Below are 26,222 nucleotides of genomic sequence, written 5' to 3'. Positions count from 1 at the left end.
ACCGGCCCCCTGTACAATGTATAGATAAATCAGTGAGCCGGGGATACCCGGTCCTCCAGCGACCGTTTGGTGGATGTCAGGAGTGGCGACTACCGGAAGGGAACGGCCGGTCCCGCGATTGGGCATTCCTTACGTAATGGCGCCACCACAAGCCATCAGTCACCAGGTGAGTCTCCGCTGCTCCAAGACAGTCGGGCTGTACCGGTACTTCTTAATGGGCTTTTAATAACCGCTTTTAGGGTGGACTGGTATGTCTATATGGTAAGCAAGGGGTTAAATATCCTTACATTAACTATTCATTATACAGGGCCAGCTCAGCCCTTCCAGCAGGAGAAGCTCCTGAGGCTGCCCCTCAACCCTGCACAGAGAAAATACACAATATCATCATTTACTGATTTAAATAGCGCCTACATATTCCGCAGCGCTGTACAATGTGTAAATAATAACAATTTCACTTACAGAAGCAAGCGGTAAGGAGGGCCCTGCGCACAGGAGCTTATAATATATATATACATACAGACAGAAGGGTTCCACGCGCACGCACGCTCACAGAACATATTAAAAGCAAACTGTATATAAAGGTCACATCATTTATGGACTCGACTGAGATACAAAAAAAGAAAATCGATATTTCAGCGAGGGGTCATTCTTCATGTTAGAGGCCAGAGAGCCCGGGCCGGGTTGGCCTTTTCTGGGGATAATTTATTTGCTTTCTTCCAAAGACGTTATTTCTATATAGCTGCTCTGTTAACCCTTTGCTACACTGAGGAGCGAGCCATTCAACTCTAAACTGTTGCTCCCCCCTGCGGCATTCCGATGGTTAAACATACACATTATTATTATTATTAATTGTTTTATATAGCGCCATCATATTCCGTAGCGCTGTACAATGGGTAGACATAACAAGTCGTATATAACGTAACAATCTGACTTACAGAGACAGCAGCTGAGGAGGGCCCTGCGCACAGGAGCTGACAATCACATCCCCGTGTGACCTCACAGCGCAGTAAATGCTTTATTGTTACTTTGTTTCTGTCCTCGCTGAGAGTTACTCTGATGATACGCGTTCATCCGCCGCCCGGGGGGGGGTATCCGGCCATTAAATGACTGAAGGTTTTAAATTCTAAATATTTGCGAAGCTGCAGAGAATTCATTGAGATTCTAAGATTTTGGGGAAAGTTTGGCGTTTTTCGTTGCTGTGAATCTTCTTCGTCACCAACTGCGACCAACAAACGCAAAGAAACGAACACTTCTGGATATATTCACTCCGCCACCAGCGAGCGGCATGTGAGCCGTGGAGCGTGCAATCTAATCGGACTCGCGCTCAGTAACATTTCCGGCAGGTTACCCCCCGGCGGACCCCGGGCCAGAAATTAAACCGAGACGAGGACACGAGAGGACGCTCAGTCTCTGAAACGCTTGGAGGCGAGGAGAAAGACGAGACAAAAAGGTCACCGGATGGAGTGGACACAGAAAACGAATACGGCCCTCGATCCATGGGGGGCCGCGGGGAATTTAATGAGCTCTGGATACCTCTGGATATTCAGGGAATAAAGCCAAGAAACCTTTGAGTTGTAGACCAGGTCCAGTGGCTACTGATCTACAACTCCCATTACGCTCAGCCTGACAGATTTACAGAACTAACCAAGCAAAAAAAGTCAGTTTCTGCAGCGGAATGAGGTTAGGAAGATACTTTTTATTAACTTAAGTTATTAAGTCGTTTACATAAAAGATAATAATAAAAAAGCTGTAACACAAACAGCAGGTTTCAGTGGACCTCAGAAACGTGTAAAGTTATTAAACTAGGTTAGATGTTAGAATAAAAAGTCATAGCCTAAAACTAGACTAGAAGTTTTACTTTACTGTCATAGTAGTGGAACAGCCTCCCAGCAGAGGTGGTAGAGGGTAATCCAGTGAGGGTATTAAACATGCATGGGATAGACATACGGCTCCTGAATCTAAGACGAGACCAACGACTGATTAAGGTTTGAGTCTTTACAGCAGGAGAAACGAGGGGACTAGACGGGGGCCGGATGGGGCCGATCTGCTGGCAGGTTCTGTGCTTCCTGTTTGTATTCTTATAGGCTTGACGGACTCTTCTGACTCGCAGGGAAAACTACCAAAGAATACAGGATCTAATACTATTGGGGTCAGAATTGGGTCGCCGAGGTTAAAATATTTCTCTCTGTGGGGCCCGTAGGCCGAGCGACACTGGAGGTTCCACTGGCATCCCTATCACCCCAGTACCTTCACCCAAATCAATGATCCGTAACCCCAGCCGTGCCGACCCTAATGCCCTGGGGGTGTTATATGCAGCCCCCCCCCATCACGGAGCCCCGGTACTCACCACGTCCTGCTGTTCACTTCGTACCGGTACAGATCGTCCACCAGCCCGTATTTGTTCCCAGGTAAAGCCTTGTGGCCCCCGTGCACGTACACGGCCTTCGTGAACGGATCGTAGACACTGGTGTGACCGTAACCGCCCTGCACGATGGCTCCTCTGGTCTCCGGAACCAGCCAGGTATTGGATCCTGAGAACAAAACCCAAACAGAGCGAAACTTTACCGTTTATCCAAAAAAAACGTGAACCTGGATAATGTGAAGGGATCTCTGCCTTAGTGCCCAACAATAAATAAATGGGGGAAAAGGTGCAGCCAGACTCCCCGGAAGAGGATAATTCCCTCCCGCAATATTGTTATTGGCTCGTGACTTTGGAAGCATGCGTAGGGCATTCCCCCCCAGGTTGCTGAGGTTGGGGGTAGGAGGAACGGACGGGGCTTTGGTTTTATCCATACAGCTGGCAATGAAAGGGCGGAGAAATGGCGGACTTAATATTCTGGAGAGTTCGGCGTGGAACCCCATACTCTGCGTAAGCGATTCGGGGTCTATCCAGTCCCGATGCTCATGGTCCAGAAGGCCCCCCAACTCGGGTTACCGCCTGGCGAGTGACGTGGAGCTGAATACCGAGCCCTCTGAGCCCCAACACCTGGATTATATCGCGGGAGTCCATAGAATACACGCCACGGATAATAAAAACGCAGGTCAGGCTATAAATCCAAACGCGGGGACGGCAGAAAATCTTACAATGCTGGAGAGAAACGAATCCTCGAGAAATTCTCTGAAGATTGTTTTCTGACGAAGTATCTTTACTCCTTTACTCCTCGGCTCCTTTACTCCTTTACTCCTCGGCTCCTTTACTCCTTTATTCCTCGGCTCCTTTACTCCTTTACTCCTCGGCTCCTTTACTCCTTTACTCCTCGGCTCTATCCCACAGAAGAGGTCAGAGCCGCTCGATTGTAAAAGACCAAAGAGCAGACGGGATTAAAGGTTCCGACTCACGCGGATAAATAAGGGGGTCTCAGCCGGAGAGGTCCGAGCCGCATGCGAGTAACAAACACGCTCAGCCGATCACAAGATCTGAAACCCCAACACTCTCAGCCACCATACAACATGCCGTCTGCATTCAGGCAGCAAACCGCAAACCCCTATCAGCCCCTCAACTCAACACCAAAAACCAGAACAAACAAGGGAAATATGGAAAATGTAATATTCGTAAAAACATTGTTTTTGTTATTTTGCGTGCGTTTAAAAATATTCACTAATCGCTCCTGTGTGTGAAGAGAAAAGCGGCGGCTCGGAAACGCAAGAGAAAGAAATCTGTAAAAGTCTGAAGATAAATATATATATTTTGTTTTCTCTCTATGGAAAGGTTTAGAAAAAAAAGTAAAAATAAAAAAAATATGAAAGAATAAAAAAAGTTTTCTGATCCAAGTGAGTAAAAGCATCTTTATCGCCTCCCCCGGGAGATTTACGGGAACGCCGGCAGCCATAACTAAACGCAGCGCAGAAAGGGCAGAGCCGCCGTCTCCGTGGGACCCGGAACGGTGAGCAGAGAGTAGGTCGCGCTCCGGAACGCCACGCTCATCACCTCCGCGCCGCCTTTTCCTCCAATTAGTGCTCAACAGCGCGAAATAAACATTAAATCCACCAAAAAAACGCTGCCGCCTCGGACCGCACTAAAAGGGAAAGAACCGCAATAAAAGGTGATGTTACTTAGTAACTAGGAGCGCTTCCCAAACTGTTTCAAACGCTTTCTTTGTTCTATTTACTCATTTATTTACTTTTCTTATTTATTCTCTAAAATAAATACGATTCAAGCTTTTCCTTACGAATGTTCTGTAGATGAGGCTAACGAGTATTTTTATCAGGGTTATGCTTCATTGTAATTATATTTCCTGCCCGTTAAAGAAGGAGAAATGCCCTCTCTTGGGGTATAAGTGGGGCAAATACAACCGAAGCACATCTTTGCACCTTTTCCCATCATTGGGATTCAGGACTGAAGTTTGGATGCTTTTGTTTGGGCCAACAGCTAGAAGTGAAAGGAAGGGGCCACAGGCAGGCTGGGGGTCCTAATAAGTTTCTATTAAAATTCCAAATGTATCGATCCTGTCATCTGTATCTGCGCCGAAACATCTCACTTTATTGATTTACTTATTGAAACCATTTATACGGAAGGCAATCAGCTGGCGGGGTGACTCGTAGACCACAATGTATTACTAAGGCGATATACGTGATTATTATAAATAATAATAATAATAATAATAATATATTACGTACTACATATACTATATTAAATATGATTATATTATATGTTATATGTTATATTTATTATTATATATATGATATTATTATATTAAATATGATATCTATTATATATATTATATTATTATATATTATTATATTATATATTATATGTTATATTTATTATTATATATATATGATAGTCATTATATTAAATATGATATTTATTAATCTATTATATTATATATATATATATATATATTTATTATATATTATATACTATACTTATTATTATATTATATCTTGTATACATATATATTTATTATATTATATTTATCATTATATCATATATTATATATGATATTTATTATAATATTATATATAATATATAATATTATTATATAAGTATAATATATTATATAAGTGTCAATGACAAAGCTCTAAAACCTGCAGAGAACAATATTGAAAACAATATTGAAAAAGTTCTAACACCGTCTCACGCATTCATGCAGCTCAGAACATTATTAACGCCCAAGCGCACCCCAAAACAGGATGAAAACATTTTTTAAACTGAGTGTGTTCAGAAATAGCTGTCAAAATCCCATATTTGAGGTTTTTAGAATACAAGAAAAAATGAGCCACTCATTGCCCAATCGATAAGGAATTGAGCGCAAGCACCTAATTATTCGGAAACTAATTATATTTGCGTGATTAGCATTACGATAATGATGCGAAGGTTTTTCACGGCAATTAAGTGACGCATCCCCGGGGGGCGCTAGGCGCTCGTTAATTGGGTATAAATATGGTGGAGCTGGTGGGGTTTGCAGAACACAATTATTTCAAAAAGTTTTAAAGTGAAATTTAGAGAAACCTCATGAATCTGGAAATAACTCAGATTTTATCAACGCACGAGAAAGAAGTCCTGCTTCGCCCCGGCAATCGTGTCATTTCTCAGAATAAAAGATTGGTGACATTTAATAATGAGCCAATTTATTGTACTGTCGGTAAAATCGCATTAGTGGGAGGTTCTGAGTTAGTTTTAGATATTATACCGGGTAAACATCGCTGACTTCCATTAATCAAAGCGAGACGTCTTCAGACACAGAACTTGCGGCATTATCCTTATTTAAAACAAAAGTCTCCTCTTGGGTCTCAGGAAAGTTGCCCGAAGTCTCACCCCCTCTCTCCATAGAGGAGGTAAAAGGGGTAAAGCCAGACAGGCGGTGGGAAGAGCGTCCGATTCAAGTCAATGGAGACTGCAGTGCATCCTCCAACCACTTGGGGCCGCTAGTGTATCAGAGTATCTATACATGTTCCTGGCCAACCAAAAGTGATTTTAGAATCCAACGGGTGCAGATTTTATTTTTTGGGATGTGGATTTTATTTTTAAACAGGGACTTTTTAATTTTAATTTTTTGCTGGGATGAAGATGAGGACCGGAAGGCATTGCTTGACAAAACGGAATGGCCACTGACAGGTAATTGATTTTTAAGGCCACCCTCCTACCGACTAAAGGGGGCTTGGATGGAGGTCATGGGCACTTGCCTGGGATTGGAGGTAGTGGATAAGGATTTTTCTTTAAATATTTGTTTTAAAGTTATTATAACTTAACCCTCTTCATTCTAAAAAAACGACAGGGATGGAGAAAAAGGCGGAGAGGATCGGGTGAGGTCTACAAACGGTTAACGCGAGCACTCTCCATCCCGACAGACAGCAGAAATAAATCGGCAGCCGACGGGCCGAATGGTCCTCACCTGCTGTCAGATTCAATGTTTCTCTGATCCGATCTCAGAAATTCAGGGATCAGAACGTTTGTTTGCTTATAAAGTGCAGGTTTTTTTATCCAAATCACCAAAATGATCGTTTTACCTTTCTTTACGGAATGACTTAAACTGCACCAGACACTGGATATGCGCGATTATTAACTTGATCTTATCAGGAGGGATCGGAGATGACACGTGGAGTGTCCGCGGCCCCCGGGGGCAGACATGGATCAGCATCCTCCCGAGCAGATATTTCCACCACAGTCTATTCTAACCAGAGGACCCCGGCGGGGATGTTCTATATATTATACAGAATGCAGAACCTCTTTAATCGTCCAGGACAAAAGCGGGTCCCCTTTAAAATGGATCATTCAACTTTTAGTATTTTTCTCCTTAAAGGAGATCTTCCACCAATTTTTTTTACTAATATCAGGTGAAAAATATGTTTTTTTCAAACTAGTTTCCCCCCCATAGTATAAATGTTTTTCAGACAGCTGCATATCAGCCGTTTGTATGATTCTCGCTCTGTTATCTGATCCCCGATCTACTAAACCCCCCGACTCCTTATCATACTGCCTGTGGGGAGCAATAGAATGGCTCAGTATTAATAACCCCGCCGGACTCTCTGACTAATGAAAGTCTATGGAGGAACGGACTTCATTAGCATCGCCATAAAGCATCAGCTCAGTGTGGGGTTTGAACCGGGAAAGTCACCCAAAATATCACATGACTGACAGCAACGGCGGCTCCAGATCTGCAGATAAAGGGGGTTATATTACTGTATACAGCGCTGGGGGGTTATATTACTGTATACAGCGCTGGGGGTTATATTACTGTACACAGCGCTGGGGGTTATATTACTGTATACAGCGCTGGGGGTTATATTACTGTATACAGTGCTGGGGGGTTATATTACTGTATACAGCGCTGGGGGGGGTATATTACTGTATACAGCGCTGGGGGTTATATTACTGTATACAGTGCTGGGGGTTATATTACTGTATACAGTGCTGGGGGTTATATTACTGTATACAGTGCTGGGGGGTTATATTACTGTATACAGTGCTGGGGGTTATATTACTGTATACAGTGCTGGAGGTTATATTACTGTATACAGCGCCGGGGGGGTTATATTACTGTATACAGCGCTGGGGGTTATATTACTGTATACAGCGCTGGGGGGTTATATTACTGTATACAGTGCTGGGGGTTATATTACTGTATACAGTGCTGGGGGTTATATTACTGTATACAGCGCTGGGGGTTATATTACTGTATACAGCGCTGGGGGTTATATTACTGTATACAGCGCTGGGGTTATATTACTGTATACAGCGCTGGGGGTTATATTACTGTATACAGTGCTGGGGGTTATATTACTGTATACAGCGCTGGGGGTTATATTACTGTATACAGGGCTGGGGGTTATATTACTGTATACAGCGCTGGGGGTTATATTACTGTATACAGCGCTGGGGGTTATATTACTGTATACAGCGCTGGGGGTTATATTACTGTATACAGCGCTGGGGGGTTATATTACTGTATACAGCGCGGGGGTTTTATTACTGTATACAGCGCCGGGGGTTATATTACTGTATACAGCGCTGGGGTTATATTACTGTATACAGCGCTGGGGGGTTATATTACTGTATACAGCGCCGGGGGTTATATTACTGTATACAGCGCCGGGGTTGGAGAAGGCGACAGGTTATTACCCCCCACTCTCCGCAGTACGGATCGGATAATTCCAGTCAGCTCAAGAAATGAAACTTTAATAATTAATTTCCGGAAGACAATAAAAGCATCAGAGAGGATTCCATCGTTTCCCATCCCCCTCCATTGACTTTGATTTTATTCTCCGGGGTCCGCAGCCAGCAGGGTTAGAGCGACGCGTTTTCCGGGGTCCCCCTGACTGCCCCTTCACTCATTTAGTTAATTTATATCAGGATTTAGGAATAACAGCCAGACGCTTCCCGACCCCTATGGCCTGCGGACTGGGGGAGTTTAACCAATTCCTCGCTGGGCTGGGAACACTATCAGTGCGGGGAGGTTACACATTATTATTATGAACTGATTTACTCATCGCCGGCATAGTACACAGCGCTGTACGCGGACAGCTACTCACTCATGTAGTACTCCTGGACGTTGCTGATGTATCCGTACACAGACGAGTATCCAAACACGATGAGCATCACGGCTTCTCTGTTATCGAGTTCCACCACGTGGGCCGTGTGGCCCTCCAGGGCGTACTGCTGCGCATGGTTGAGGACGGTGGGGGTCCTGGTGCTCCAGGACTGGCTGGGTATGTTAAAGACCCAAAGCTCGTCCGTGATGTTCCCGGCGGGGGTTTCGATCTTCCCGCCGTACATGTAGATGTCGTCCTGGGAGGGGGTAACAGAACGGGGGGTGTTAATGGGTTAATCGGGGTAACAGATACTTTGTAACGTCACAATTTAAAGGGGGTCTGAAAGACCCATCGGCAGCAATTCAAGCGAAGGCATCGAGCGAGAGGAATTCTGATCAAAGAACTTCCGTAATTTAGGCAAAAGACCAAAATCAGAGAAAATCGAGGGAAAAATACAGATTTCCTTTAATATAAAAAGAGACATTTTCTTTAACGCTACATCTGTCCTTAAAACTCGATTTCTGCCACGAAGGGCCAAGTAATTCCGTTCCTCGGTCTACAGAACAGCTTTCGGGGCCGAGAGAAAACATAAAAAAACACAAAAGTGATAAAAAAACATTAAAAAAACCCCATTATCCTTCCTCGGTGCTGAGAATCCTGAAGGGTAATTACAGGCAGATGGTTTTTGCCGGATTATCAGATTTCCGGCCCCGATAATCTGATATTAAACATTACGTCGCAGCGCGGAGGATCCGGCCCCCGGCGCGAAGATCTCCCCCAGCGCTTTAAGTGCAGTAATGAGAGAATCGAGAAAAGACCAAAAACTGAAACTTTCACAACCTCGTCCGGCCCACCCGCTGCGTGTTTTGCCCGGACCTGTTTTAGAGGGGCTTTGGGTGGGCATTCAGGAGCCGTATGTCTATCCTATGCTTCGCTGTATTACCTTCTACCTCTTCTGCTGGGAGGCTGCTCTACCACCATCTCACTGCTAGGTTTATCTTAAAACTTAAATCGTCCCTGTAATAAACATTTTAATGTTTTAGCAGTTTTAAAAATAGACATTTCTGCGTGTATCATTCAGGTCATTATCATGAAATATTTCCCAGCAGATCCCTGAAATTCTATTCTTAATTATTTGCCGCCGGGGTAAACGCGGCACCAAATAACCCGGACCGGGGGGGTACACTGTAGCTAAACAATAAAAGCTTCCTCGTTCGGGGGGTAAATACCCGCTGGGGTCACTAACATTACTATCGTATAAACGGGCTGACTCGGCAGTCAGCGTGGAGACCCTCTGCAGCGCCGTCCGCCGGGGGCCGCCGGTTCCAAGCCTCGTTACGTTGACCCTCCCGTGACTCCGGCGTATCCGCATCTTCCGCCCGGCTGCTCTGTTCGGCTGATTTCCTTTTCTCTCTGCTTTGGCGCATCCCGCGTGTCACAGATTGGATAAAGATCCTTGGGGGGCCGCATCTGGCCACCAGCTGGACAGCGACGGTCCGACCGCCAACCCTCCGTACCGGCTGCAGGCGGCTGGCGTCCAGAGCCGGTACCGAGCGGCCGCCGCACAACTCCTTCCGCTTAAAGAGCTTAAAGCCCAACGGAGCAGAATCCGGAATAAATCATTCAAATAACCCGTATTATGCACATTATTTGGCGGCTTTAAAAATATACATTTCTACTTCATTCCCTAAAATAACCCCCCCCCGCAGGCACCGCATCGCATTCCTAATGATCTGCCAGCGTTATAGCGTCGCATCCCGGCGCGGCCACGGACAATGAATATTTAAGCACCCCTGGAATTCTAATGTGAGCCGGTGCTGGAGCTTCTGTGCATGCGCACCACTGTTTATCTTACAAAGAGGGTGGTAGATAAGTGGAACAGCCTCCCAGCGGAGGTGGTAGAGGGTAATACAGTGAGGGGATTAAACATGCATGGGATAGACATACGGCTCCTGAATCTAAGACGAGACCAACGACTGATTAAGGTTTGAGTCGTTACAGCAGGAGAGACGGGCCGAATGGGGCCGATCAGCCAGTCCAGGCCTGATGGGAAGCTGATTAATGCTGCAGTTCCCGTATGTTTAAAGATCTCCAACGGCTTCTGATTCCGCCCCGGAGCTCATAGATTTGTAAGCAAACAGTTTATAACCGCAGCCAAAAAAAAAGGCAAACCGTCGGCGGCTCGGATTGTTTCTCCGGTGATTAATGCGCCTCCGATTTTATCTGAAAATTCCCCGAAGACGATACGACGGCAGCAAATGTATCAGCGATAACAGAACAGCGTCCACACGCTGCAAGATACTCGCTACTTATCACGCGCGCCTCGCAGATAATCCCAAACCACCTCGCTGAGATCTCACGGCGGCGACCGGCAGCTCACCGCCCCTCTCGCCGACGCGCGATCCCTAAACACAAAGAGTCCGGCTTGGATTTCATTTTGGGGGATTTTTAATTATTTCGGGGCCATTGAATAACGTGTGAGTGATTGAGACACAGGAGCCCTGCACAATATATTGTTAAAGGGGCAGCCAGAGGTCAGTGCACATTCTTATGGTGTTCCCGGGGTGGGGATTTTGCCCCTTACCCACCCCAGTTATTTGGCTTCAAGAAGATGTGTGCGGCTCATTGGCTCAGCGAAGGTTCCAGTAAGGGGGGTAATTTAATATGCATTCTTTGTTCAGGAGGCCGCCTGGGGCCCCAGAGAGTCACTGTAATAAGGGGAATGTTTCAGGTCATCTTATTGATTTGTCCTCTAAATACAGACATTCTGTGTATTTGCCCCGCACGGGGCAGATGGAAAGCGACCAAGTATCCTTTTCAGCAAGCGGTGAATTAACATGAACGTCCAAAATCAAATAGAAAGCAGCCGCACAAGACCCCGGCGGCCGCCACCAACAGACTTGTTTTAATGTATTTTCTGCTGCGGTGAGATCGGAATATTTTATTTTCATTCTTTTCGAATTTCATTTATATTTCAAATGAAAATAAAATAAAAATTTGGCAGGAGAGACGAGGCTGCCATCTACAGGCGGAAACGGGTATTACAGGGAGGCAACAAACGCTAAAGTGTGATTGCAAACAATAAAAAACACATATATATATATATATATATATAGCAAATAATCTATATATATATACAGCAAATATATATATATACACAACAAATAATCTATATATATATACAGCAAATAATATATATACACAACAAATAATCTATATATATATATACACAACAAATAATCTCTCTATATATATATATACAGCAAATCTATATATATATAGCAAATAATCTATATATATATTAGGGCTGCAACTAACGATTATTTTAATAATCGATTAGTTGGCCGATTATTTTTTCGATTAATCGATTAATCGGATAAAAAAAATGAATGTAAATTTTTCATTTATTTAAAATAATTTACTAAACAAATGATGTTAAATACAAACAGCAGAATAAAAAAACTTTGATAATACATTTCTTGTCTGTATTTCCCAACCAGCCCCCCAATATATGCACATTTGAGCCCAGGCTTGCTACGCTGCCTCCCAGACATGCCATGCTGCCCCCCCACATATGCCACGCTGCCTACCACAGCACTCCACGCTGCCTCCCACATCTGCCACTCCACGCTGCCTCCCACATATGCCACTCCACGCTGCCTCCCACATCTGCCATGCCACGCTGCCTCCCACATCTGCCACGCCACGCTGCCTCCCACATCTGCCACTCCACTCTACCCCCCACATGCCACTGTGCCTGATACGCCTTATACCCCCTGAAACACCACTCCATCCTCCCCAGACATGCCACCCTGCCCTCCCCACATATGCCACGCCATGCTGCCTCCCACATCTGCCACTCCACAATGCCTCCCACATATGCCACGCTGCCTCCCACATCTGCCACTCCACGCTGCCTCCCACATCTGCCACTGTGCCTGATACGCCTTATATCCCCTGATACCCCACTCCATCCTCCCCAGACATGCCACCCTGCCTCCCAGACATGCCACTTCTCTACCCCCAGATATGCCACTCTACCCCCAGATATGCCTTATACACCCTGATACACCACTCCGTCCTCCTCAGACATGCCACACTGCCCTCCCCACATATGCCTTATATACTGTATATGCCTTATACCCCCAGATATGTCACTTCACTGCCCCCAGGATTTAGATTCCCCTAAATTAACCCTAAACTCCCCATTAACAATAACTGCCCCTAAATTAACCCTTAACACCCCCTTAACCACAGCATCCCCTAAATTAACCCTAAACACACCATTAACCACAACTGCCTCAAATTAACCCCAAACACCCCATTAACCATAGCTGCTCCTAAATTAACCCTAAACACCCTATTAACATAACTGCCCCTTAATTAACCCTAAACACCCAATTAACCATAACTGCCCCTAAATTAACCCTAAACACCCCACTAACCATAACTGCCCCTAAATTAACGCCCACCTCCCCTAACTTTCAGTAGCCCAAATATATATATATATATTTCATACATATATACACACACATATATATATATATATATATATATATATACACACACACATACACATTATATATATATACACACACAGACACATTATATATATATATATATATACACACATACACATTATATATATATACACATATACATATACTTACAGTTAGATGAGTGTCACAGCCATGTGGTTCTGGCCTGGAGAAGGAAGGGGCGGGGCCAGTTGTCACAGTGATTACAGGGAGGGGGAGTAAGTAGGAGCTGCTGCTGTGAGACGGTGAGTCAGACTAAACGGATTATATAATGAGGGGGATTTTTCAGAGCGTTTGCTCTGAAAAAACCCTCATTTTATAATCGATAATAATCGATTCAACTAATCGATAATGAAATTCGTTGCCAACGAATTTCATTATCGATTATTATCGATTTTATCGATTAGTTGTTGCAGCCCTAATATATATATATATACACAACAAATAATATATATATACAGCAAATAATCTCTCTCTATATATATACACAACAAATAATATATATATATATATATACAGCAAATAATCTATATATATATACAGCAAATAATATATATATTTATATACAGCAAATAATATATATATATACAACAAATAATCTCTCTCTATATATATATATACAGCAAATAATATATATATATACACAACAAATATATATATATATATATATACACAACAAATAATCTATATATATATATACAGCAAATAATATATATACACAACAAATAATCTATATATATATATACAGCAAATAATATATATACACAACAAATAATCTATATATATATATACAGCAAATAATATATATACACAACAAATAATCTATATATATATATATACAGCAAATAATATATATACACAACAAATAATCTATATATATATATATACAGCAAATAATATATATACACAACAAATAATCTATATATATATACAGCAAATAATATATATACACAACAAATAATCTATATATATATATACAGCAAATAATATATATATTTATATATATACAGCAGATTATCCCTCCAGTGATTGGTGGGCGCGATACGATAACTCCTTATATAAGATTGTTTACATTGTAACAATAAATGCGGTCTGGTTACTAAGAAATTCTGTGGGATCCATCAATAATGCAGCTGACCGCGGGGGCCAGAGGGGAGAGCCGCGCATCTCTCTGCTTTACAGCCGCTGTAGAGATGAAATATCAGAGGAGGCCAATAACTGTGCAACCTCAGAAAGAGATGGGGGGACGGCGGCCCCCGGCACTAACCTGAAACAAGGTAAGAGAATGTCCGTATCTTGGCAGAGGGCCACGTAACACGGGCACCACGTTCCATATACTGCTCTCTACATTGTAGCTGAAAGAAAGGAAAGATATATTATAGACAAAGATCATTACATACCAATTATTACATTATACAGGGGGCCGGTCACTGATTTATCTATACATTATACAGGGGCCGGTCACTGATTTATCTATACATTATACAGGGGGCCGGCTCGCTGATTTATCTATACATTATACAGGGGGCCACTCACTGATTTATCTATACATTATACAGGGGGCCGGTCACTGATTTATCTATACATTATACAGGGGCCGGTCACAGATTTATCTATACATTATACAGGGGGCCACTCACTGATTTATCTATACATTATACAGGGGGCCGGTCACTGATTTATCTATACATTATACAGGGGGCCGGTCACTGATTTATCTATACATTATACAGGGGCCGGTCACTGATTTATCTATACATTATACAGGGGCCGGTCACAGATTTATCTATACATTATACAGGGGGCCACTCACTGATTTATCTATACATTATACAGGGGGCCGGTCACTGATTTATCTATACATTATACAGGGGCCGGTCACTGATTTATCTATACATTATACAGGGGCCGGCTCGCTGATTTATCTATACATTATACAGGGGCCGGTCACTGATTTATCTATACATTATACAGGGGCCGGTCACTGATTTATCTATACATTATACAGAAGCCGCCTCGCTGACTTACCTATACATTATACAGGGGCCGGTCACTGATTTATCTATACATTATACAGGGGCCGGTCACTGATTTATCTATACATTATACAGGGGGCCGGTCACTGATTTATCTATACATTATACAGGGGCCGGTCACTGATTTATCTAAACATTATACAGGGGCCAGTCACTGATTTATCTATACATTATACAGGGGGCCGCTCACTGATTTATCTATACATTATACAGGGGCCGGTCACTGATTTAACTATACATTATACAGGGGCGACTCGCTGATTTAACTATACATTATCCAGGGCAGGCTTGCTGAGCTATACATTAGTACGATTAGGAATTTGGTGGGGGGGGAATGATATAGACCCCCGAATATCGCTTCTGACAGTAAATCGTCACTTACTTTAAAACCATCTGATACGAGCTGTAATTAAAGGCATATCCGCCGATCACCCACATGAATTTTCCGTGCATGACAGCTTTGTGAGAGGCTCGTCCTACCGAGGGGCTGAACGGCTTCACGTTGGGCAGAATCCAGTAGGAGTCCGTGGAGGGGACGCTGACGGAGCAGTCTGGACCTGTCACGGGACGGCAGAGACATGCGTCAGATCCCTGACCTTCTCGTATCACTCGGTCGGAACGCAATCGGTGAATAAATCATTTGGTGCCGGCGCACGGCCTGATTAATAATGTGCCAGCCATGCTCTTCCTGGAAGTGTGGAGGGCACGCCGAGTCCTGTGATGCTGGCAGAGCGTCCTCTCTCTAAAATGACCGACAAAGACCAGACAAGGCGAGGCTGACGGTGTAACCCGCATAATAATAATAATATCGGGATTTATATCTAATGCTGACACGTCACAGACACTTACTGACAACCGCATATAACACACAATACTTATTCCCGGGAAATGCTGCTCATCCGGGGTAGATCTAAACTCATGAGGGGCAATAGCAGGACACGTGTGCAATATCCAAGAGCCGTCAACTCGAGGCTGAATAAGTTGCCTGTATGTGGCCCTGGACAGGGCCAAAACCCCTGTGCCCTTCATTTGCTCCCCCGATGCCCCTCTCTCCCCCCTGATGCCCCTCTCTCCTCTCCTGATGCCCTCTTTTCTAGGAGGTCAGAATGTTTGCTGGGTATGAGGGGATCGCAGGGTTCTACAGCCCTAAAAGCTCCAATAAGATTGTAACCTTGCGAGCCGACCCGTTTTGTCTTAGACTGCTTGAATATATGTATTGTAAGAAGTGCTGCGTAAATTCTTCGTGCTGTATAATAATAATGATAATAATAATAATGATAATAATAATAATAATAATAATGTATAGTAATTGTATTCTACACAATAATCCTGTAATAATTCATCAGATCGGAGCCCTCCGGACACCGACATCCGGAATCCGAATTAAAATAAAATATTCCAATTAATAAATAAAATAAGAATCCCGTCTGTAACAGCGACACCATGTGGTGAAACGTGGAAGCACAGAGAACGAAAGCGGATTCTGCGTACGAAACAGGAAGATAATAATAAACATATTTATAATAACTTAATAACACTAAAATAATCATCTCACAAGTTATTACATGGAATCCTGGAGAAATGCGCTCAGTGACGCCCCGGAGCGCTTCTAGTAGCGGTGGAGAGCTGTGATTTAGGAATACATAGTATTTATCCACCTACCCCTTTTTCTGCTCACCTTGAAGCCATTTACCCCGCACCAGACTTTTCCCCCTCAAGCCATTTCCTGTTCAAGCTCCGTGCTTTTAATTGTCTAGACCCCCAAACCCCCTCTTCCCAAACATAATCCAGACTTTTAATCATAGAAACCTAGAATTTCACTGTATTACCCTCTGCCACATCTGCTGATAGGCTGTTCCACTTATCTACCACTTCTGCTGATAGGCTGTTCCACTTATCTACCACTTCTGCTGATAGGCTGTTCCATTTATCTACCACCCTCTCAATAAAGTGAAACTTCATTACAATACGTGCAGGACAAGGAGCTATACACTCAAGTGGCCAAAGCAAGTGTGGTCCATCCAGAAGAAGGAGCAGCAAGAATGCGTTCAAAGCTCCGTAGATATGAAAAGTGGTTCTGGGCCAAGTAATTACCATGGAAACCAATAAAATATTCCCCTTACTTCTACATATTTACAAATCTGGCTATTTGCAAATATGATCCATTGAGTTCAACTTATAACGTCACTGCCAATGCTAAGATATTATTTTGCTTAAAATGGACAAAAGGAGTCCTGGGCAGTTGGGTTTCTCTGTTGATCAAAAAAAAGTCAGTTTAGTTTAGATATATAAATTATAAAAATTAATCCAACTTCATGGAAGGTGCATTACTAAAAATATCCACAAGAGGTCGCCATCATTCCACACGCAGAGGAAATAACAACCGGAAATCGACTATTTTTATTCCTTGTATCAAAACCCTAATTTTTCACTTTATCGCTCTGTTTTCTTTTTTACCCCAGTTGTAGTTTTTGCCCCATAATATAAAGTTTTCAGGCAGCTGCATATCAGCCGTTTGTATGATTCCCGCTCTGTTATCTGAGCCCCGATCTACTAAACACCCCGACTCCTTATCATACTGCCTGTGGGGGAGAATAGAAAGGCTCAGTCTTTATCACACAGATAGCCTCTCTGACTAATGAAAGCCTATGGAGGAACGGACTTCATTAGCATCGCCATAAAGCATCAGCTCAGTGCGGTGTTTGAGCCGGGAAAGTCACCCAAAATATCACATGACTGACAGCAACGGCGGCTCCAGATCTGCGGATTAAGGGGTTAAATTGAGCCAATATTAGATAAAACCAGTTTTTTTTCCAACTGGCGTTACTGTATACAGCGCTGGGGGGTTATATTACTGTATACAGCACTGGGGGTTATATTACTGTATACAGCGCTGGGGGGTTATATTACTGTATACAGCGCTGGGGGTTATATTACTGTATACAGCGCTGGGGGTTATATTACTGTATACAGCGCGGGGGGTTATATTACTGTATACAGTGCTGGGGGTTATATTACTGTATACAGCGCTGGGGGTTATATTACTGTATACAGCGCTGGGGGTTATATTACTGTATACAGCGCGGGGGGTTATATTACTGTATACAGCACGGGGGGTTATATTACTGTATACAGCGCCGGGGTCACATTACTGTATACAGTGCTGGGGGGTTATATTACTGTATACAGCGCTGGGGGGTTATATTACTGTATACAGCGCTGGGGGTTATATTACTGTATACAGCGCTGGGGGGTTATATTACTGTATACAGCGCTGGGGGTTATATTACTGTATACAGTGCTGGGGGTTATATTACTGTATACAGCGCTGGGGGTTATATTACTGTATACAGTGCTGGGGGTTATATTACTGTATACAGCACTGGGGGTTATATTACTGTATACAGCGCTGGGGGTTATATTATTGTATACAGCGCCGGGGGTTATATTACTGTATACAGCGCCGGGGGGGGGTTATTACTGTATACAGCGCTGGGGTTTAAGCTCCCCTCACCTTGCCAGCTGTCGTTGCAGACACACAGCTTCTCCCCGGTCAGGTCGCAGTAGCCGTGGTCAGGGCTGCCGCAGTTGTTCTTGCAGTACGGGATATCGCATGCCTCCCCCTTCCAGTATTTGTCGCACTCGCAGTAGACCCGGCTCGGGACAGAGGCGCTCGTGGTGCATTTCCCGTGCGCCGAGCAGTTGTTTGGGCAGGAGTTTATCCTGTGAACGACGGAAAAGACATTTGGCTGGATTATTATCAATGAGACCATTTTACCCCCAGAGAAGCTGAGATGGGTGGCAGCCGGTGGCAGAGCCAGCATCATCAGATCAATCTCCTGCCCTGAGGTTCTCTCCCCCCCCACCCTTCCTAAGGCTGCCTGAACCAATCAGCAACTTAACAGAGGAGAGATAACTTAATGGGGAGGAATAATCCTGCTTCCACAGTTACATGAGTTAACTCAGGGACTGCAAAACGTAGGATTCGGGAAAGTGACAGATCCGATGTGGGGATAAATATTCGGTACCGGGTCTTTTGTACGTACGAGTAAAATATGTTGAAGCCGGTTAAGTTGTAAGCAGCGTCGCTAAAAAAGTGAAGCAAAGCGTATCCTGACGTGGTGACGACTTCGGGAACCGTCTCGTTTCCGGGAGCTTCCGGGACAATCAGACCGCTGGAGAGACGAGAGGAGCGTCTATTAGGATGAGACAGACGCGGCCGGTGGGGCTGACATCCGGCGCATCGCAGGGGAACAAACTTATAAAAACCTGAACTTCCGTAAAACTTCCGTGAAATATTTAGGAAACCTCCCAATAAACAGTTAATCGAGAGAAATATCTCTTTTACTCATTCCTACGAATCATTTCATTCTAAACAATAACCGACGGAAAGAGATTCAGCCGTCCGGGGAGTCCGGCAACGACGTAACTCTACAAAAAATACAATATTTCATTATTTCTAACGAGCGTCAAAACAGACCGATTGAAAATTAGAAATCGCTGCAAATTCCCACAAAATGAAAGAGAAAAATGTAAATTTATACAACGGAATCGACCGAAACGGGAAAAAATCTCTATCCACATGTAGCTCCCTGGCAGGAGACCGGATATATTATTATTAATATTATTATTATTAATAATAATAAATGTTTAAATAATAATAATAATCAGAATAATTGAAAGTTCGAGGTGAAATATATTTCAATAATATTTTTAGCGCCTCGAGCCTCCAATTTAAGATCCTAATTACTAAGTACCGAGTCCCGCACCAGTTATTCAAAGCACCCCACAAACAGACCTGCGGCATTTAATAAAAAAGCCGTCGTTATTGGGATTGCTGATTAAGAAAAGGTTTTATCGGGAGGAGGATTTCTCGGTTGAGAACGAGAAGCAGGATCGTTATAAATAATGAGCTCGGGATGAAGGGACGTCGTTTGGTTCTTCAGGGAAACGCAACATTTTGTGACCTATTTCACGGAAACACGTGAGCGAATCGAAACAAACTACATAAAAATAATATATAGGTAAATATTATAGAATCCACGTCGACCCGGACTCCCCTAAATCACTTCATTCATTTTATTTTATTCCTCTGCATATAAATAACCAAATAAAATAATATTAATGTAAATAATCAGAATCCACAAACCCCCGCGGGGGGGGGGGGCATTTTTATAACTCAAAGGGAAGGGATACAAAGTAAAGAATTTTAACAATAATTAAACTGGTATAAAACACAGTTTATTGGGCAGCTCTGATGGTCGGCAGGGGTATGTACGTACTCCTCACCTGAGCACAGCGATTAGTGGTGAATAGATGGAGTCCCCGTCATACACGTACATATGGTCCCAGCTACATTCCGTGGCAAAATGATTGAATCGCAACCTGAGGACAGCGTGTGGGCTGGAAAAGAACGGGAAACGTGAGCAATAAATATATAAATATAATATACGGTGTATACGGTATATAACGCACTGGGAGAATAGCTATAAATATATAAATATAATATACGGTATATACGGTATATACACGCACCAGGAGAATAGCTATAAATATATAAATATAATATACGGTATATACGGTATATACACGCACTGGGAGAATAGCTATAAATATATAAATATAATATACGGTATATACGGTATATACACGCACCGGGAGAATAGCTATAAATATAGAAATATAATATACAGTATATACGGTATATACACGCACCGGGAGAATAGCTATAAATATAGAAATATAATATACGGTATATACGGTATATACACGCACCGGGAGAATAGCTATAAATATATAAATATAATATACGGTGTATACGGTATATACACGCACCGGGAGAATAGCTATAAATATATAAATATAATATCCGGTATATACGGTATATACACGCACCGGGAGAATAGCTATAAATATATAAATATAATATACGGTATATACGGTATATACACGCACCGGGAGAATAGCTATAAATATATAAATATAATATACGGTATATACAGTATATACACGCACCGGGAGAATAGCTATAAATATATAAATATAATATACGGTATATACGATATATACACGCACCGGGAGAATAGCTATAAATATATAAATATAATATACGGTATATACGGTATATACACGCACTGGGAGAATAGCTATAAATATATAAATATAATATACGGTGTATACGGTATATACACGCACTGGGAGAATAGCTATAAATATATAAATATAATATACGGTATATACGGTATATACACGCACTGGGAGAATAGCTATAAATATATAAATATAATATACGGTATATACGGTATATACACGCACCGGGAGAATAGCTATAAATATATAAATATAATATACGGTATATACGGTATATACACGCACCGGGAGAATAGCTATAAATATATAAATATAATATACGGTATATACGGTATATACACGCACTGGGAGAATAGCTATAAATATATAAATATAATATACGGTATATACGGTATATACACGCACCGGGAGAATAGCTATAAATATATAAATATAATATACAGTATATACGGTATATACACGCACCGGGAGAATAGCTATAAATATATAAATATAATATACGGTATATACGATATATACACGCACCGGGAGAATAGCTATAAATATATAAATATAATATACGGTATATACGGTATATAACGCACTGGGAGAATAGCTATAAATATATAAATATAATATACAGTATATACGGTATATACACGCACCGGGAGAATAGCTATAAATATATAAATATAATATACAGTATATACGGTATATACACGCACCGGGAGAATAGCTATAAATATATAAATATAATATACGGTATATACGGTATATAACGCACTGGGAGAATAGCTATAAATATAGAAATATAATATACGGTATATACGGTATATACACGCACCGGGAGAATAGCTATAAATATATAAATATAATATACGGTATATACGGTATATACACGCACCGGGAGAATAGCTATAAATATATAAATATAATATACGGTATATACGGTATATACACGCACCGGGAGAATAGCTATAAATATATAAATATAATATACGGTATATACGGTATATACACGCACCGGGAGAATAGCTATAAATATATAAATATAATATACGGTATATACGATATATACACGCACCGGGAGAATAGCTATAAATATATAAATATAATATACGGTGTATACGGTATATACACGCACCGGGAGAATAGCTATAAATATATAAATATAATATACGGTGTATACGGTATATACACGCACTGGGAGAATAGCTATAAATATATAAATATAATATACGGTATATACGGTATATACACGCACCGGGAGAATAGCTATAAATATATAAATATAATATACGGTATATACGGTATATACACGCACTGGGAGAATAGCTATAAATATATAAATATAATATACCGTATATACGGTATATACACGCACCGGGAGAATAGCTATAAATATATAAATATAATATACGGTATATACGGTATATACACGCACCGGGAGAATAGCTATAAATATATAAATATAATATACGGTATATACGGTATATAACGCACTGGGAGAATAGCTATAAATATATAAATATAATATACGGTGTATACGGTATATACACGCACCGGGAGAATAGCTATAAATATATAAATATAATATACGGTATATACGGTATATACACGCACTGGGAGAATAGCTATAAATATATAAATATAATATACGGTATATACGGTATATACACGCACCGGGAGAATAGCTATAAATATATAAATATAATATACGGTATATACGGTATATACACGCACTGGGAGAATAGCTATAAATATATAAATATAATATACGGTATATACGGTATATACACGCACTGGGAGAATAGCTATAAATATATAAATATAATATACGGTATATACGGTATATACACGCACTGGGAGAATAGCTATAAATATATAAATATAATATACGGTATATACGATATATACACGCACCGGGAGAATAGCTATAAATATATAAATATAATATACGGTATATACGGTATATACACGCACTGGGAGAATAGCTATAAATATATAAATATAATATACGGTATATACGGTATATACACGCACCGGGAGAATACGCTGAAACCGTAACGTTGTGCATCAGAGAACGGATGATACTTTCCGGATTCTCGGTAAATTATTCTATCGTGTTACGTGTCACGTGTTACGTGTGACGTGTTACGTGTCACGGAGAGAGGCTTCACACGGATACTTACTAGCCTTCGATTAGCCAGGTACACTTGGTTTTGTATTTGTAATTAATGGGTCCGTCTGTCAGATATCCGGAGGGTTCTGTTAGCCTGTAAAATAAAGAGAAGAGTTCGGCTTCAGACGTAAAGCTAAATGAACGTTCATTCGATGGACGCCGCGTTCCAAACGTTCAAAAAAATAAATATCATTTATATCTCCTTACACCCCACTTCATGGCTTTGCTCCGGCTAAAGATTCGACAGGGGTCAATGAGTTAGGGTTAGTGGGTTAGGTTAGGGGGTTATGGTAGGGTTAGAGTTAGGGCGGCTTGCGTTAGTGTAGGGTAGGGTTGGGGTATGGTTAGGATTAGGGTTAGGGTTAGAATTTGGGGGGGTGAAGTAGCGTAGGGTTGGGGTTGGGCTCAGGGTTAGAGTTTGGGGGGGTTAAGTTAGTGTAGGGTTGGGGGTTAAAGTTTCGGGGCTGAGTAAGATTTCATTTTGTGAGAATAAATGTAAATACTGCCTGTATGGGGTTCCAGGTACGGTTTAAGAAGTTCTAGAACCCAATTTCCTTTTCACAAAAAACCGCTGCCCCCCCCCCACACTGGCCAACCCACATTAAAGCGGGCACTTAAAAAAACCTCCAAGACATATTGGACCAAGTTCATAACTCGCACACTTTAATAGTATATACCTAATAAATGACTAAATAATAGGTGGATTATATTCCACGGAGCCGTGGGGGGTATAATTCAGCGTGAATTCGGAAGACGCGGCCGTCCCTTCACACCCTCTGTCTACGGCCGATCAATCATCGTTAATCAGACCTTCAGAAACGACGCGATCAGCAAAACTAAAAATAATATCCGCTTTACATTCAGCGAAAATGAGAGAAACTACGAAGCCAACTGCTGAATGTCCAGAAAATATTTTCGGAAGGTAATTGAAGGTAATTTGGAAATTGTGCCGGTACCAGAAAACGATCAGAATGAAAGAAAACGCTTTGCAGATTCCCGCCGCTCGCAGCGATTAAACGGGACACTCATTAAGAGCGGGAAAGCGAGGAGAACGCGGCGCTCCGTATATCCCTCCTCATCCAACATACTGGATTCAAAAACTGACAAATCAAATATCAAAAAATCTAGATAAATAGTCAAATATTTGAATTCACCAAATTCAGAAAATAAAACACACTGATTTTGAAATCCAAATTTAGAATTTTGATGAAGCAACCAGAACTTTGCAGATTACGAGCTGATTCGCCTGCGCTGCCGGCAGACAGGAACTCGGCCGCCGACCGCCACTCACCGCCTCATTCGCTTTTACCTCGGCTGTGAAAACGTAGCTTCCAGCAGCTAATCAATGATAAGAATCATTGGACCATGGAGGAGGAAGCAGCTTCAGCTCTGCAGCTGCAGTTTCTCCATAAGGTAAGTAACTTTTTGGGGGGGGGGTTGTACTTCATAATTACTTTCATATGCATTGTTTGTTAAGGGGGCTCCCGGGGAAAAAATCCTGGGAATAAAACAGAAATGAGATAAAACCAGAGAGATCCGCGCGATATCATCCGCAACGCGGAGCAGGCGGGACTCAGGGGCTTCCAAACGCTCTGTACACCCCCCCATGTGCTCCAGAAACCCCGAAACCTGGAGGAATTATCACCTCCGTCCGGGGTTTGCAGGCTTTGGGGACAACGACGACCAGCACAGCCGCTGCCTTTCATGCAAATTGCCGTCCATCTCCCATGATGCCACAGTGCAGGCTGAATCCGAATCCTCCCGTCAGCCCGAGCAGGAAGTTGTAAGTCGCTTCCTGTTCTCTCCCGTCAGCCCGAGCAGGAAGTTGGAAGCAGCTTCCTGTTCTCTCCCCGCGTTGTTTTAGCGGACGGCGCAGGAGCCTCTAGCGCTAGAGATTGTTTCCGGCCGCGCAGGTCCCTTCGTAACGCTATTATCACAGATACCTCAGGGCGACGGGCGATTTATACCCCACGACGGGGCAGCCAGATGGCGGCTCTCATACACAGCACGAGGGGGTAACAGAGGGGTGATATATATATTAATAAATAAGGGACTACAAAAAAATTATTGGTATGTAAAGAATATTCTGGAAAGAGACATTTACCCATTAGGTGTATCACATTCGGCGTCGGGCGCACACGGGCCCCCCGATTTTTACTGAATAGAAAACAGGCTGAGGAATAAGCCATAAACTTTTTATATAAGACGAAAAGTGTTTATTTTCTAAGTTCACTCTTTATTTTTTCACTATTTCCGCGGATTTTCTGTCCTTTCTGCTACTTGAGTTGCTGATTTGCTCTTCATTCTACGGGTTTAATTTATTTAAATTAAACAATCAGTTAATGGCGTTGAATACAGAGAAGTAATGAGCGGCGAGCTGGTGATACATCTAATTGGTGCTAAATAAGAGGAATTTAGCCGTTTTGATTTTGCGCGTTCTCTTTCTAACGAATCATTAAAAAACAGACATAATGTATGATTTTATCCAGGAGGCAGGATTCCTGGCATTATTTCTATGGCACTGAAAAGGTTAAAAGGCATTTTGTGAAACTGGCGCAATAAGCAGAATACGCACCGATTTGCGTACCATTGTACAGCGCTACGGAATCTGTTGGCGCTATATAAAACAATAAATAATAATAATAATAATAGATTTGGGGTAATCTTAAAAATTACACTTTACAGACAATTTGCACTTCTGTCCACTAGGGGGCAGCAGGGACAAAACGCAGATTATTGGAAAAATTCTGATTAAGAAAATGGTGATTTTTTTATTTAAAAATAGTTTTGGGTCCCGTTACATGAACACAATCATGCCATAGCTTCCAAGCATCCCCGTTTAGTTTTTCCAGTCCCTCTGTGGGCATCAAACCATAGATATCCCTCTTTCCTCCCTGTATATCTACCTGTCTAGGTCCCTACCCA

The 26,222-nt window shown here is 42.2% G+C and overlaps 1 protein-coding gene across 1 annotated transcript in view; it reads right to left on the bottom strand.

Moving 5' to 3' along the window:
• Positions 1–26,222, bottom strand: part of ATRNL1 (attractin like 1) — a 208,001-nt gene that overhangs the window by 153,469 nt on the left and 28,310 nt on the right. Inside the window, exons 2-9 of the mRNA XM_053450329.1 lie at positions 23,308–23,391; positions 20,336–20,449; positions 19,093–19,221; positions 18,561–18,769; positions 15,429–15,603; positions 14,278–14,365; positions 8,473–8,728; positions 2,348–2,531 (exon numbers count right to left, since the gene is read on the bottom strand). Coding sequence (XP_053306304.1) covers positions 2,348–2,531; positions 8,473–8,728; positions 14,278–14,365; positions 15,429–15,603; positions 18,561–18,769; positions 19,093–19,221; positions 20,336–20,449; positions 23,308–23,391 — 1,239 coding nt within the window. The remainder of the gene's footprint in view (positions 1–2,347; positions 2,532–8,472; positions 8,729–14,277; positions 14,366–15,428; positions 15,604–18,560; positions 18,770–19,092; positions 19,222–20,335; positions 20,450–23,307; positions 23,392–26,222) is intronic.

Source organism: Spea bombifrons, chromosome 11, assembly GCF_027358695.1.
Source record: "Spea bombifrons isolate aSpeBom1 chromosome 11, aSpeBom1.2.pri, whole genome shotgun sequence".
NCBI classification, from domain to species: Eukaryota; Metazoa; Chordata; class Amphibia; order Anura; family Pelobatidae; genus Spea; species Spea bombifrons.
The sequence above is the reverse complement of the archived record's forward strand: the minus strand, read 5'-3'. Positions and strand labels throughout refer to the sequence as shown.